Source organism: Aulonocara stuartgranti (genome assembly GCF_965226115.1).
Source record: "Aulonocara stuartgranti genome assembly, chromosome: 4".
In the NCBI taxonomy this organism is placed as follows: domain Eukaryota; kingdom Metazoa; phylum Chordata; class Actinopteri; order Cichliformes; family Cichlidae; genus Aulonocara; species Aulonocara stuartgranti.
Window position 1 is genome coordinate 27,582,353 of NC_138942.1, and position 16,706 is coordinate 27,599,058.

The 16,706-nt window shown below is 40.5% G+C and overlaps 1 protein-coding gene across 1 annotated transcript; it reads left to right on the top strand.

Annotated features, from left to right (window-relative positions):
- The first annotated feature begins 11,915 nt into the window (after positions 1 to 11,915).
- s1pr5a (sphingosine-1-phosphate receptor 5a) lies at positions 11,916 to 15,396 on the top strand. The gene is made up of 2 exons (XM_082531485.1): positions 11,916 to 12,099; positions 12,780 to 15,396. The coding sequence occupies exon 2, from the start codon at positions 13,078 to 13,080 to the stop codon at positions 14,212 to 14,214; it is 1,137 nt and encodes a 378-aa protein (XP_082387611.1). The 5' UTR covers positions 11,916 to 12,099; positions 12,780 to 13,077; the 3' UTR covers positions 14,215 to 15,396.
- The last annotated feature ends 1,310 nt before the right edge of the window (positions 15,397 to 16,706 follow it).

Consider the following 16,706-nt stretch of genomic DNA (forward strand, 5'->3'; position numbering starts at 1 on the left):
TAACACCAAAGATGTTTAAACAGGCTCATAACGTCCCTGTCAGACATGCAGTAATAAATAATTGCAGCATTAATCAACAGATGCCAAACAAACAGTTATAATGAAACGCAACTGTGAAAAATCTTCTTGTGGTTTGCAAAATCTGTCTTTATTTACATGGCATAGAACATACAGAAACCACAAACTATGTTATAAATAGCCACAGGAAGTGATTTCACCACATCAGGCAACTACAGCCAAGTTTAATATAAATTCATGCAAAACAAAAAACCACGCTCATGTAAACAGCTGTCTAAACCTTTCCATTAGCTGTCACTGCATGATTACAAAGGAAAAACTCTATTCCTTATTAGTTAGCACCGATCAATTTTATGTCTCTCGCACAGCGCACACACAGTACAGTAATAATGAATGCAGATGTACTCCAACGCAACTGTGCAATATTATGTCATTAATAATAGTGGTTTCTGAGGTTACACAGACCTCATTATTTTCTTTCATCGGTATGAAAAGCTGTGTTTGACTATGACATTTGTTTAATGAGCCAGTTTAACCAGTATGCTATGATGAGTGTTTGTGGAGGTGTTTAGCGTTTACAGTGGTTTCTAAGTTTCTGTTACTGTAAATGTTTAAGGTAGCAAAGGAAGACTTCATGTTCAAAAGTATTAATGTCGAAGATAAAACATGTCTTTCATGCCAACAAAAACAGAAACGGGCTTTGTAACAGTTAAAAGTCCTTATTAAAAAATAATCTGTGAGATTTTTTGGGTGGTCTTGCATGCACTGAACTAATCCAGAAAATGTCTTTTATGATATCTAGGCGTGAGCCCACAGCTTGCCCTTTTTTGAGTCAGTCCAGTTTTGGTTTGACTTTCTAACTTTCCCATGGGCATTTTTCTTATTCTTAAAGGCCACTGTTCTTTGCATTAAGTATATTAAGCAGGTGCTTGGAGGGTGCTGAGGAGTGTGCTTATAGATATTTGAAATTTGCGTCACTTGGGGATTTCCTAACAGTGATATCTAAATTGTAATGTTTGCATGTTTTGCATGGTGTCACTTTTCTTTTTCACTCTAAAATAGTACAGAAAAAACACTATACCTGCTTAAGACATTAAAACAAATAATAATACCAAATAAAATAAATGTAGTATTTCACCCCAGCTCCTCTGAAACTCTTAAACTCAAGATTAGGTTTGCATAACTCACAGCTCAAAATAAACCTCAGGTAACTTATACTGGGTCTCAGTAGAATCCCTCAATATATCGACTGCTTCACAGAAGTCATTGCTCATCTTACTTTAAGGCCACACTTCTTTTAGAGTCAGAAAATAAAGGTGGTAACTGGAACCAAATATGGCTCTTCTGCAATGCCCTGAAATAACAAAAGAGTGGTTAGGCACCCTCAGTGGTACTTCAAAGAGGAGCTACTGTGCAGCAGCCAGAGTTGTGGGCCTAAGATGGCACAGACATGCGATAATCATAAAAATGCAAAAGCAGGGGGAAAACTACAAAACTGAGCATTTAGATCAATTTGAAGACTGAACTTTTAGGCCAAGTACATCGTGCACATACTTATTCTACTATTTGACTCTTTCTGTAATATATGACAATGCAACAGCATGACAGAAATGAAGGAAAAGCATACAGTAGTCAACTTTATATACTAACAAATTTCAAGAAAGTGCTGACCAAACGTTTGCATGCTACTATTGTTTCATAAATAGTAGAAATCTTAATAAACTGTAAGAATTAAGAGAAGAAAAAAAGTTAAGATAGTCTGTGCGATGACATGTTCAGCAGAACGTTGTTAAAAGTATTTCCTGCAGTGTAACCTACAAGTGCAACATTGTGTGACAGGAAAACAAAACAAAACAATGCATTGTTATAGAGGACCAAAAATCAAAACACTTAAAAACCAGTTAGAGGGGAAAAAATGAAGACTTGATGTATGTATGATCTCCCCGATGTGAGTGTGTGCGCGTCGTTGGATCAGCTTCTTTATGATTGTTGCAGTTTTCAGTTAAAAAAAAAACAACAAAAAAGGCTACCAGGAAGTCCAGCTTGTGGCCTGTGAAATTTACAGCCTTGTTTTTATTAGAGGTGAAGCTCAGATACAATAGTTGGGTGAACAGAAGTGTGCGTGTGGCCACTGGTCAGTATGTGGTGAGAGGTAGGAGGTGCTGAATGTAGACAATGGGGTGGTGTAATGGGGTATTTTTAACCGCTGAGCTAACTACGCTGAAATGACTTCTACGTCATTTGCTGTCTCGAGCCACACAATCTGTCTACTCATACCTGTGTCACTTTTTGGGGACATATAAGAGTGACTATTGTATCACTAATCTGCCCCTACCTGTTTGTGCCCCTCACTTTCTATCTATACAGCTATTCAGACTTGCATTCACAAACTACAGCCGTGCTGGAAGTTAATTCAGTAGTTTGTACTGGGAGAAGCAGTCAGTAACTCACAGCAGATGTAGTCTGTGTGTGTTCTCGCAGACAACGCAGCCCAGGACAGACTAGTAAACAACATCTACAGCATTATAAATCTTATGTTTGATCTTGAACATCTTTTGATCATCATTGGGTACCTGACCAATGATGAAACCCAGACAAAGACTCAAGGATCTTTCCCGGAGAGGGATGCTGAATTCCCCCAAAACATCATCAACAATCATCATCTGTCTTTTCCCGAGCAGCCGAGCATGCCCACGCTCCCCTTGTGTGGAAGTGAAGGGAGCTCCAGAGTCTGACCCTTTGGTGGAGAGTGTTGGTGGGCTGCTGGCGGGCCTGTATTTGAAAAAGTTTGAATAAATCTCACAGAGACCGTTTAGTAATTCTCATGACTCACCCCAACCACACAGCCTGTCATGCATCCCTCCCCCGCCCACGCCCACTCTTTTTCTCTCCTTTTCTTCCCCGATGTGGGAATGCTCTTTTTGCTCTTTATTCCACTCTGGCCTCCAAGATGAACTCATCTCAAAAACCACTACTCTGTGAACAAAACGAGCTTTCATAAAACTGCCCCTTCACATGTCACCCCTCCGAACAGCTAATATGGAAAAAAATACATATGGATTAAAACATGAGCAAACCAGTCACTGAGCAGGGCACCAAAGTCTCAGTGGAGCACACTGTCACCGTGGAAACATCTCAAATGTCAGCCTTTCAGTTTCGATCTACAACTTTACGTTTTTCTATTTCGCTCATGAAACCGACATGGGATTACGTCATCGTTGGTTCGGGTTTGACTACAGAATCGTTAGAGTTAAAAAACTTCTCGCAGAGGAACCCTATTAGGCAAGAATGCCCTTTTATCAAAGGTGACCCCATGACTTTCTGAGGCTTATCAGAGAATGCAGAAAACCAAGGGGGTAAAAGGTGGAAGGTTAAATGTTGAAATGTAGGAATGTGGCGACCGGTAGAAGGAAATGTCTGAGAAGTGGAACATGAGGGGAAACAAAGCCTCCATGGTTTGTGGGAGGATTGGAGGCTGCGGCGTTGTTACCGAGAAACACAGCATGGTAAAACACAGAAAAGGACGAGACGATCTGAGTTTCAAGCAACAGCTCTACAGTTTTTTCGTCTTGCTGCGAGTGTAGCTGACAAGACTCTTTTATGAGTCTTTTATGAGTCCAGCCAGGAGAAGATTAGCTTAAAGTCCAGAGATACGCAGGCAGCTGAACAAAAATGATAAATGGTTTTATGGGGTGATTTGTGGGCAAGAACTTCCTGGAGTCCTTTTTCTTGTGCCTGTTACCTTCCGGTTACTTCATGAAATAATCTGCCATGCTAATCTGTTGTGAGTGTTTGTGTTTATAAAGCAAAAAGTGGTTACCGTTGGTTGCACAACCACATTTTTTGCACATATGAGAGGGGTGTCGCTCATTGTCTAAAGCCCTGTTTCCTGTGGGACCGCTGTGTAATGGGCAACCTCAGGAAATCATTGTATTAAGTAATAGTGCAATATGCAATGATTCCACACAAACCATGGAGAAAATAGACTGTACAGGGTAATAGTTATGTAGCCATAGTGACATCACCTGTTTCTGGACTCTGTAACTTAAAGCCTCAATGTTTGCAAATTGGTCCCTAATGCTTATTTTATGCTATTGCATTAGAAGAGGTGTTTTCTAGAACACCAGGAACAGGAGACGTGTGAAAAATATATCAAAGATTTTCTTTAAAAAAAATACAGTATAAAAAGTGCAGGCTTTTTATAGAGCTGAACTAAAATGCAGTGGACACTATCATTTTAGTTCAGCTCTTTGAATGCTAGGTCTCCCCTTATGGCCACGGTTCACTGATAGCCGTGGAGATAACAACAGCACATGCAAGAGCGGCCAACAGACCGGTTGCACCACATATTTTTAATAGTGACCCCATCTGACACCTCTGCAGCCATCTGAAACCACCCACAGACTGAAGTAAACACGTTTGGTTGAGAGTAAAGTGCTAACTTATCTGCAAATCTTTGCTCATAAGCTGCAACCCAATGACGGCTCACTTTACCGCGGTCAAAATCTGTGCGTAGACATATTTGCTAATTACTGCTAAGTAACTAAATAATACACTACTTAAATTTTACCCACCCAAACTAAAGCAAAAACGTCTTGAACAGGCTGTAAGTTCATTAAAAATCTTCAAAAAGCTACAAATGCAGTTGGCAGGGGCAGTTCAGTATCTCCAATTAGCCAATGCAAGGCTTAGCAGACAGCTACTGGATAGGCTACAGGTCACATCACTGATGCTCAAGTTGTGGAAAGAGCAAGTCTAAATTCATTAGAAGAGCGAAATGCTTGAGGATGATGAGATGGATGAAGGTGTCACTGAGTAAGGAACACTGTGCTGCAATTATTGCCTGCAGACATTAGTAAGACAGCGTAACCTGTGATATGTTAGCAAGATAGTAAAAAATGGTATTTCTTTCCTCTTAATCTTATAACAAAAACAGGTGTGTTTACGGCTGCCAGTTGGTTTACAGCGGAAGGGCAAGAAGGTGTTTTCATAATCAAACGGCTTTTACACCTTCCAGTGTGTAAAAAAAAGTTTGCAGACTTTGACACCCTTATATAACCAAAGAATTGAGCTTTCTAACATGAGCTGGTGCTATAAATGGGTAACCAAGTAACCTCTTAATGCACAGCTCATTCAACCTGTTGGGGCTCGTGTTGGGGGTAGAGTCGGGTTAACACTAATGACTTTTTCTAGACTTTTTTGCCTGTTTGAAATACTCAAATGAAAAATATGTAACGCCAAAATTAATGTATGAGATCTCATATATAAGGTAACTTCTAGATTCTTATTTGCAGTTTCAAAATTAATATATTGGGCCTTTTTAAACTGGTATGACTGTTTACTTGTAGGACTTGCTGAACAACATAAATTACCACTGTTGTTTATTTAGGATCATTTAGAAATGGCAGCTCCATCATCTGTGATGTCGGACAAGCAAATAAAGATTCGAATTGAGTTCAGCTCATTGATGTGGCTCCACAACAGTCCCAGTCAGCGCTTATCAACTCTGAACAATTTTCCCAGAAGAAATCTTTTTAACAGACAGACATGAGAAAGGTCCTGATCCTCTCGTGCAAACAAAAGCTCTGAAAGGCCTTAGGGTAACTGCAAACAAAACAAAAGGCAGGCCAATGCAATAAGCCATGCAAGTGAAAGTGACCCAAACTATTGAGATTCAAATGGCAGAAAAAGCAGCTTTTTTCACTAATGAGGTGTTACGCTTGGCTTCAACAATGCCGCTCAGACTGTTTGCCATTAACCCTCTCAAGGCAGGCGTTGCCGATTTGCAACAGTTAAAAACTAAGAACCTGATTACCCCACATACATATTTTATGAGTTTTTTTTTACTCAGAAGTACGACTGCAGGACTTGGCTGTGCATTAGCAACAAAAAGTTTAATTTGAGCCTGAGAGGGTTAAATATAAATACAAAGCTAATTCTTCATGCAGGCCAAGACAGTGGAGTGGTCAGCTAAAGTTCCCTTCTGCATAGCTCAGTTTCATTCATACCACTGTGGAGTTCAGTAAACACAGCTGCAAGCGAGCTGAGACAAAGTTGTGAATAAGGAGAAAATGACAGATAATTTTTCTGCAGCTCGTCTAGCTTTACGGTGAGAATTGGTGGAGGTTTACATAGTAAATGAGGATGTTTGTGTTTTCATATGGACATAACTAACTTTCACATATGCTCCGTATAATGTCTAATCAGAATGGTCCCAAAAGGCAGCCTCTTCCTGTGTTTATTTATGCCAGAAAATCCCCACTGACCATATCAACTTCAACCAACAAAGCTTTTCCGCCTCCTGACTCTGAAGACTTGGGAATAAATTGAAAAATGTGAGAAATAAAATAGTGCATTTTGCTCTGCAGAGGCCTTCAGTTTTGCTTCAACAAGGAGGAAAGGGTTTAACAGTTCTGCCTAAAAATAACAAACATGGGCTGAATAGAAGCAAAGCATTATTAGATGATCAGCTCTGCTGAAAGAATTTCTATGCTGTGTAATGCACACTCTATGTAAATGTCACTTTTTGCACCAATCAGATGCCAACTTTAAAGACTCCAATCAGTCTGCATGCAGTTGGTAAGCACAATTAGATTAAATGCAGAACTAATTACCATGCAAAGTATCCTGTGGCCATGATTGGGTTTGAGGTGTGAGGAGACTGAACAGAAACACACAACATGGAAGCAGGCTTGTAGAAACACATCCAGTTTTTACATATGTTCTTCCTATTTCTCCTTATTGGGAGCTCAAAGCATGGATGTTGCCTGGGACAGCTGCACATGGAACAGTGTGGCAGTTAAGCTGGACAGAGACAGGCTATTTCTAGGGCTCCCATAAATCTCTGGCAGCACCAACAATGCTGGACATTTGAGTTTATACAGCTCTGGTTTGTTTCCCTCGTTCTTTCTTTTCTTTTGTAATAGTCCTGTGTTGTAGTTTTTCCATATATTCCCTGCAGATTCAGATTGATTTATTTGCAAACAGACAGGAGGAGCAAAATCTTGACCTTAGAGTCAACTCAACTGTTGAGAAATGTAGACAAAAAACACACAAGACAAGAACTGGGACACAAAGCATACGCAACTAAGATAAATACATAACTTAGGAATTCCAAGATGAAGAATGCCAAAAGAATAGATACTAACAGACAGAGCTAATTTATGGACACATTCTTTTCTGAAGTGATGTGATATCCAGTCAGCAGCTGCATATGAATCTTTAATGCTCAATGTGGTCTTTTATTTTCTTGCAATCCTTTCAGCCTTTCAGCAATGTCCTTTAGAAATGTTATTGTAATTGCTAATCTTAAATTAATTTACAAAAGCTTACATAATCAGGCTCCTTAGTGGCCTTGTGGCTCCTCTTTGGGTTTGTGAATGCTTGGGAACATCTGTTGGAAACTCCCAGGTGCCGTTATGGAAATCCTCTATTTACCCATATTCACAGTATCAACTGTCATGCTGAAAAATGCTAAAAACATATTTGTCAATGAGACACTTTCCAGATTTTCCTGCATAGTGGATCAAAATCTGATGTCACTGTTCTGTGTTCATAAATCGATCAGTTTTAATAAGATCTCCAACACCACTGACCGAAATGAAGCCCAAACCATGACAGAGCCGTGTTTTACAGATGGCTGTGGACACTCACTGTTGTGCCTCTCTCCTCACCTCTTTTGTATTTATCGACAAGATTTGAACCTGTTTTTTTTACAGTTTGAATTCAACTCTCCATAAGACCTGTTGCCACTTATTTTTAGTCCAGCGCTTTTGTAATGTCTAATGTGGCATACCTCAGCCTTTCTCCCTGTTTCCCGTCCTTAAGACTGACTTCTTGACAGCCACCCTTCCACTGAGACCATTTCTGATGAGGCTTCATTCTTTAAATGGATCAACTGAAGGTCTAGACGCATCTCTCAGGTCCTGTTTCGGTCTTTTGTCTGTTTCTTAAGGACATAACGTTTTCAGCTATCTGGTGATGCCCACCACTTCCTCTTTTGTCCTCCACTTCTCCAGGTTCCTGAAGTTTTTAAAGATACACTGCACATCAAGCTGAGATATGCCAATATTTCATTTTCTAGCTTTTTGAGGATCAGTTTTTGGTACAAATACTTTTTTATGTTTGTCTAAATTGGCATTTTTATAGATTCATCTAAAAACAATTGGAACAAATTATGAGTTTTTGTGGGAGGCTGCTTGTCACAAATTTCCTAAAGATACAATTAAAAATCTGTTCTTTCCTAAGTTATTTGTTTTGTGCAGACACAACACTGGTTAGTCCTTTGTATTAAGTGCCTTTTTAATGCTCAAATGCTTCATAGGTCAGTGTTAAGTGACTTAACAAACAACAGAGCTTTTCACTGAAAATGGTCAGGTCCAAGGACTGGACAGAAAATGAGTTTTAAATAAGCCCGGAGAGCTTTTGCGCCAGACAGCCAGTCTGATGAGATGAGAAAGTCTGGCTCTTTGTTAGCAAAGTATAAAGAAATGGGGGCTCAGAACTTTTGCACAGCCTATATGCTTTAAAAGCTTAACAGGATACAGGTTTTTATGTCTTGTGTTAGGACATAAATGCTAAAATATATATAATGGCTAATATGAAGCATTAATACTAAAGTAGCACCAAAAAACAAAGATTTCTTTTTACTGGAGATGCTGGTGATGAATTCCTGCTGTTATATCAGTCGGTGCACCTTCATATCTTGGTCAATCACACTAACAATCACAATAACCACATCACTCGCAGTTTATCTCGTGCTGGAAAATGTATCTGCTCCCTCATAAGAGTGGGGGTAAAATGGGTTTTTAAGAACTGCAATGTTCCTTGTACAGTATCCACACTCCTGACCCACAAAGAACTCTGCATCTAATCTTAAATGAAACTAGTGACTCTGCCCATCTGCTCTTCATAGTGAGATAAGAACCACTCTCATATCTGTTGCCAAACCTAACTGCAGGTCGGAGCAGGTTTGCATAGCACACTTCAACTAAAGCTCATAGATTTAGAAACTACATCTTGTTTGGATCACTGCAAAATACAGCAGCGACTCTGGGAAGCTAATGCTCAAGGGGAAAAATATATATATATATTGTAACGCAGATTCAATTACTTCACTAATGAGCCTGTCTTAGTTGTCTTATGTTTTCTTATTTAAAGCGCACTGCATCTCTACATTACAAAAAGCACTAACTTTAGAATTAGAGGGGTGTGAATTCCTTTCATTGTGTTCACTAAATAACATTAAAGGCATCTGTGTGTTGTGTTAGCATAAGGTGAGAATCTCATTTCGAGGTGTGATTTTTGCACCACCAGTGTGCCACCAGTAACTTGTCAGCGCAGTGAGAGCAACAGGTTTTCATAGTGTGTTAACACAATCATCGTGAAAGAGGTGTTTTATAAAGTGTGTGAAAAACCACTTTCGTTTCTGATGTGAAATAAATAAAAGAGAAACAAACGCTTTAACAATATTTACTTCAAACATATGCGCAAAAAAATATTTACGTCCCAAAACACTGACTTTAAGTAATTTGATTGCATGTCAATTTAATTTAATGTTATATTTAATAAAATCTTGTCAAATGAAATTTACGTGATTGGTGTACACTCAGCTTATGTTTTAATGATGAAGTACTTGAATAAACAAACCCTTTGACTTCATATATTTCAGCTGCATCTTACTCAAATTGATTGCTTCATGTTTGTGAGGCCAAACAATCATTTTCAGTCAGAGATAAACAGAGCAAAGCAGACGGTGTTCAAAACAGCAGCAGCAAATCTAAAGGGAGCTATCACGACAAAAGCAGGACTGACTGACTTCCTTTCTGCAAGTGCTTTAACGTCACAGGAAAACATCAGCCCGAGCTTGGCGGTTTGGACAGAACATACCAAACACAGAAAGCCTCCGCAGGCAGAGAGACGGCTGGGTGGGTCACGACTGGTCACTCTGCTGCTAAAAAGCCTGCCTGTGGCCTGAGGGAGGAAGGGCTGAAGGAGCAGCTCCCTACTGTGGGGAAAAAAAGGAAAAGAAGACAGAGCAGAAAGCCCTGCTGTCGTTGGCTTTGTGTGTTAACTAATCAGTGGCAGCACAGTGAGAACTTGTCACAGTGTCACTACGGGGGTCTAACTGCCATTTGACTGACAAGGCTCACAAGGAGAGCTTCAGCCTGGTTATCACTGGGTGGGCTTTAGGAAGCAGGGGAAGAGATAAGTCAGGGGCACCGTTCGACCGCAGCCCAGGCAGACACCAACTGCATGATCACTTAAGGCGGTTAAAAGAGTCCCCAGACCAGCAGGTGTGCAACTGATGAGGCTGGAATAAGAGAATGACAAATAAAGCCTGTATTAGTTATTTTAGACCCTAAATTCTGCAGCCAAAGGCCACTTAAGGCCTCATTAACCTCTAAAATTAGTCATTCAAATCTGGAAATGAGTAAGATGCACTAAGAGTTGTTTGCACGTCAATCTGTAGTCACAGCGTGGCTTCACCGTGTGTCATCTCCGACCAGTGACTTCATCTGTGTTTTTCTCAAGGATATCCCTCTCCTTTCGAGGCACAATGAAGCAGCTTCCTGTTTAGAGAGTCCAGTCCTTTGCTCACCCACCCTCACATTGCACAAAGTCCACTCCTCCTGGGGTTTTGGGAATGATACGCTTTCATTATTGTAAAGAAAACAATCAATTAGTGAATTCATAAAGCTGAAAAAAGAGTGAAGTGAAGTCTATTTATTTCAAAACCTTCCCGATGAAAGCTGCCCTCTGTTTGGAGACGCAGCTCAGAATGAAGATGAAGAGCCACGGGACTCATACTGCTGGTTGCTCAGTCTACAGAACATCAAAATGACATTTAGCTTCCAATTATTTGAAGAAGACGCTTGATTTCAAGTTCCTTGTTTTATTTTTGATTTAAAGGAAATAGCTGTAAACCTTGCATGTTTGGTGGTTTTTGTGCTTAAGAAGAAAAAATTAAGCATAAGTAAGCTGGTTTCTGTCATCTGTAGCTGGCAGTCACTTCAGGAAATGCTTGTTAAAATACATTTCATGCAGAGAAGAAAGTTTTTCCCTTTTCTGCAGTTTCAAATCAGTTGAGTGAATGATAGAGGGCTGGATGAAAGGTGTGAGATGTGTGAATTTTAACGGAAGATATTACAAGTTATGGGTTTTTCTCTGTGTTTTGGAAGTGAGTAATGTATGGCAGACACTTAAATGTCTCTATGTACAAACAGTCGGGCTTGTTCAATGACAGAGAAGGACAAAAACTTTGTGTGTGTGTTGAAAACCCATATCAGAGACGAATTATTACTCAAAGCAGAAACATGTTTCTGTCTAAACACATGGTTGAAAGGGATTTTTGTAATGCTTTATAGATGACATGTTGGCCAAAAAAAGAAAAGCTGAGTTTTGATGTGTGAGCTAAAAGATAATTACAGCCGAGGCCTATCTGACCGAGTTATTTTCTGAAATCTGGGGTTTCTGGACTGTTAAACAGATCCAGCTGCACAGAATGACTGTTTTTTCCACTGACAAATTAACTTTGGAGTTTTGAGTTCCCTTTCGGAGTCTCTATTTTTTATGAACTGTGGGGAACTGAGAGAGGAGAGGGCGAGTGAAGGAGAAAATCAGACAAAACCAGAGGAGCAGGACGGAGCCACACTTCCATACACACTTGAAATTAAAAAAAAAATCCACTTGGCAGCTCTGTTACAGCAGCGCGTAGCTGCACCCTGGGGACAAACTGATAAGGTGGAAAAAAAATCCCACTCTCTTCGTCTTCTTGTGTTGCCGTGAAAACAGAAACAATCTGTCTTAGAGGTGCAATTTATCATAACGGCAAAAACAAACAAACACATATATATACATATATACATATAAAATGAAGGGGTCAGGCAAAAGAGGGAGAAAAAATCTCGTTGAAACAAAGAGTCGTAGACCAACCCACTGCAGCAAGTTCAGTCCTGCCCTCCTCTATTCCCACAGCACAGTCGCGTGTGGCTGTAGTGCGCTGTGATCGCAGAGCCTGCGTCCTCTCCTCCTGCCGAGGGCTCATTTCAAACTCTTACTGGATATTTCAACGTTTTTAAGGTGCGTTAAAGTTTTTATTCTCCAACTTTTTTTTTTAGTTTGTTTCTTTTTATTCTGCGTAAAATGTATGACTCGCTTTAAAACTCATCAGTGTAGTTCATTTTGACTTCATATCGTGTGTTGGCCAGCTCTTATTTTACGTATGGCAATTAAGGCTAGACTTAGTTGTTAAATAAATAAATGGCAAAGTAAATGAAATAAAATACAAAAAGCACAGGGTTAATTATGTTATCTATAGGACTCGTAGGTTTGGAAAGGTTAATGCATATTTACGCATGAATGGCAAATGGCTCTCTATGAGCTGGGAGCCACTTTGAAGTTTTTATGTGTAGTAGCGGTGAAAGAAAACATTAATTTAAGAAATTAAAAGGCAGAAAATTATAGCTTCTACTGCAACGAATTAAGGAAAATGATCAATTACAGCTTCCTCGTTATTTCCATTCAAGCTTAAACCATTTCCCCCGATGAATTCATTACAACTATTTTGAAGTTGTTACAGTAAATGGTCATTTCCCGCTGGAGACTTCCTGTCCTCATTAGTCATTAATGTGATTCCAATCGAGTGTAGTCTTTTTATTATTGTTGTTGCATTTTCGAATATTGGAGTTTAAGTGATCCCCTGTTTCCTTTCCTCCGCTGTTTCACGTCTCACGTTTACTTTTTCCTCTTGTTTTATGCAGGTTCGCTATCATCGCCTCCTAGTGCGCGCCCCAAGCATTGAATATTTTGATTTTTGGAGGAAACTTTGTCATACCACAGGAAATCCTAAGTGATAGCATCAAAGGAAGGCTTTCCACCCTGCATATTTAAGTTCCGAAAGAAGAAACAATGCTCAGGTGGAGGACTGTATGACACCTCATCTGTGGATCTAACCTAAAATCAGAATAGGCAAAGAAAAAAAATCTCTGGGAAACGCAACAACGTGCTGCCTGTGTTGCTGCAGCCCCATCTTTTACCCCGAGGCTTACCTCTGCAACTATGTCTGTGATGTTTAGTGAGTACCAGAACAAGACTATCATCACAGAGCACTACAGGTACGTGGGCAAGCTCGACAATGAGAAGTACCAGCAAGATGGACTCAAACCCGAGGCCATTGCGTTCCTGCTGGTCTGTCTGCTCATTGTTGCAGAAAACGCTGTGGTGCTTCTGGCCATATGGAAGAACAAGAAGTTCCACGTTCCTATGTACTACCTACTGGGCAATCTGACTCTCTCTGACCTGCTCGCAGGCTTCACCTACATGGTGAACATCATTACGTCTGGTGTCCACACATTAAACATGACACCTGTGATGTATTTCCTGCGTGAAGGTGGTGTGTTCATCATGCTGGCCGCCTCCGTCATCAGCCTGCTGGCCATTGCCATCGAGCGCCATGTCACCATGGTGAGGATGAAGCCGTACCAGGGCAATAAACAGGGGCGCATGTTCGCTCTGATTGGAGCGAGCTGGGTGCTGTCTGTATTCCTGGGTGTCCTGCCAGTCCTCGGCTGGCACTGCATGGGTAAACTGGACCAGTGCTCCACAGTCCTGCCACTCTACGCCAAGAGTTACATCCTCTTCTGCATCACCATCTTCAGCGCCATCCTCATGTCCATCGTGGTCCTGTACGTCCGCATCTTCCGCATCGTCAAGGCCAACACTCAACGCCTCGCTTCGGTTCCGCACCGGAAAGGTCTTTACCGCAAGTCCCAGAAGTACATGGCCCTGCTGAAGACAGTCACCATAGTGCTGGGAGTCTTCATCGCATGCTGGTTGCCTCTCTTCATCCTCCTCCTGCTGGATTTCTCCTGCCCAACCGGAAAGTGCAAGGTGCTCCATAAGGCAGACTACTTCCTGGGCATCGCTATGATCAACTCTCTTCTTAACCCCATCATCTACACCCTGACCAGCAAGGACATGAGGAGGGCCATCATCAGGCTGCTCTGCCGACCCTGTCTCATGACAGAAGACGGGCAGGTGAAGAAAATCGGGATGCCCTTCCTGGATTGTAGCACCACTAAGACGCAGACGGATGCAGCTTCACACAGGCTGGAGGGCCTGGACACGACAGTCTCCTCCGGTAACTTTACACCCTCGACGATTAAAGCCATTTATCCTAGGATATCTAGGACATGACACTGTGCCTCACTCTTGAATTAACACTGACAGCAAGCACTCGGACTAAGAACTTTGCCTCTAGTGTGTGATTCGATTACCCCTTATGAACTAAGACGCATTATCGACTATGCAACAGAAGTTGAAGTTTTGTGTTGTGCACTCTGACATTGTTTCAGTTCTCATCTAAAGAATGTGCAACATGTTTGTGGCGATGTCCAAACAGGGAGAAATACCTTTATAGTTAAGCATTCAGTGTAAAAATATAAACATTTATGTTCACAATTCATATAAAAGTGTGACAGTGACTAACAGAAACATCAGTGCCTTAAATAGTAGCTTTAAGTTTCATGTAGGAAAACAACAACAAAAACAGCATTAGTTTTTTTCTTCCTTTGACTTCTTAACAAGGCCAGTATTCTGATTGAGCACTTAGCAGTGTTTGCACGTACAGAGAAATCAAAGAGTGTGTGCAGATGTTTCACATAAATGCATTTTGATAGAGTGAAACCAAAGCCAAAGCACGAGATTCATCCTTATCTCTCCTCAGCCTGTGTAGCACATAATGATATGTTGTCATAAATGTGGAGCATCCACACCCAGCAAAGCTGCTGCCAAACCCATGTAATTTCTGCCATATGAGTTTCTGGTCAGTGGCAATGCTCAGTAGAGCCCCCCCCCCCCCTTTTCCTCTGCCAACATCATACGCTCAGCGGCCTAGAGGACGTCATACGGGGGGGCTGAGCTGGGTGGTTCGCTGCTTTGGAGGTCCTTTTAACATATGTAGCGACACAAGATGAATACCTAAAAGCAATAAAAGCTGACAGCGGAGGCTTGCAGACGCCTTCTGGGTTTGACAGAGCAGTATGTGGCAGTGAGATGTTTTACTGTGGACTTTGGAGAAAGCTCGAGCTCGTTGTGTTTGATGAAATGATGTAAACTTTTTTTCCCCCCTCAGCTTTAACTGATGCAGCAGTAACAGTAGCGACCGATCACAACCCATCAGAGTGTGTGCAACCTGGTGAATTAATTCTGTAATTATTTTAATACTGTACATTAATGAGAGTAAAATATATATTTACAGTTTTTTGTAAACTTTGTAAATACTTCTAACCTACTTGCGTAGTATTTTTTTGTATAATTGTCATTTAAGTTATGATGGTTTTATAAGTGCACTGAATAAAAATATGTGAACGATTTTTACATCGAGGTCTTTGTGTCTTCTAAAGTTTCACAAGTCTCACAAGAGGTCGACATCCTTCCTGTTTCTCGCTACGAAAATATCTATACTTATACCTGGCACTTCCTGACATATACAATAGGAAAACAATAAAATTACCAACTCGAGATATAAGAAAAAGTCAGCAATAGACAGGTTTAAAAATGTCACCTCTCTACCACCTACTGTACATGGAGAAAAATGTGAAGTCGCGCAATAAATGATGTCCTTGTAGCACTTTGTGTTTGATTCGACACATTTCTGGTACTCTGAGACGAAACAACACCGTTACTTACTAAAGCTGGTCTTAAATTATCACGCCGCTACTTAATTGATACTAAAATACCTAAACCGACCATAAGTGGAGCATTTACCAAGTTACACAGAAGCATCGCTTAAATAATTCGGCAGAACTGAAAGCTCAAATACCTACTCAAACATCATCAAAGGAAAGCTCAAGAATACTACACTGGAACGCGGGCTTAAGTGACAAAACCCCACCTCCATGGAAACCACTTGCCAAAACCACCGAATGATGTGTGCTGAGGCAGAGGTATCGATGAAGTTGCAGAAATAAAAAAACAGAACTGTGCGCTTAATGCTCTGTTTACCGTAAGGAAACCACATTCTGGTAGCTGTGAATTTATGTCTCCCTAAGTCTGTATATGTCATCCTGCCCACTCTAAACCAAACACCATCCTGCAAAGAAAGGGGTGACTTAGTTCTTGTAGAACAAGGCCTGAGGGTATATAACACAACCCACAGTGTCATGCGTGGGCAACCAGGATACTTTATATTTGAAAATCTTTCTCCTGCTGCAAATGCACAACTTGCTAGTTCAGCAAAGCCACATATAAATGATGCTGGGGGGATTTTAATGGCCTCGTAGTTCATGTTTTACTTTTGAAAAAGAAAAAGAAAGGCCCAACAACAGCCACTGCAGACTGGACATAGAGGGGAAAATTCAAAAAAATAACTAAAGTTGATATTTTTATTTGGATGTTTAAGGTGATCAATAAAAACTAAATAGAGCTAAAATTACAGGATGAGCGTGATTGCCAAATCAAACTAGATTCTGATAATAAAATTACACTGAAAAGTAAAGCTATTAAATTAAATACTAAGACACCCAGTTTATAATAAATTAATTAGACTACCTTGATATGGTGACGTTAATGAAGGGGAAAAAATGAAAACCTTTATTTACTGATTTAACCTCTAAATCTTTTTTTAAATCTGTCAACAGCCTTTTCCTTTAATCTTTAAACTATACAACTCAGTAAAGCAAAATGCC

Bases quoted from the DNA above. Each gene is read 5' to 3' on its own strand.
- s1pr5a (XM_082531485.1), top strand. From the start codon at position 13,078: ATGTCTGTGATGTTTAGTGAGTACCAGAACAAGACTATCATCACAGAG.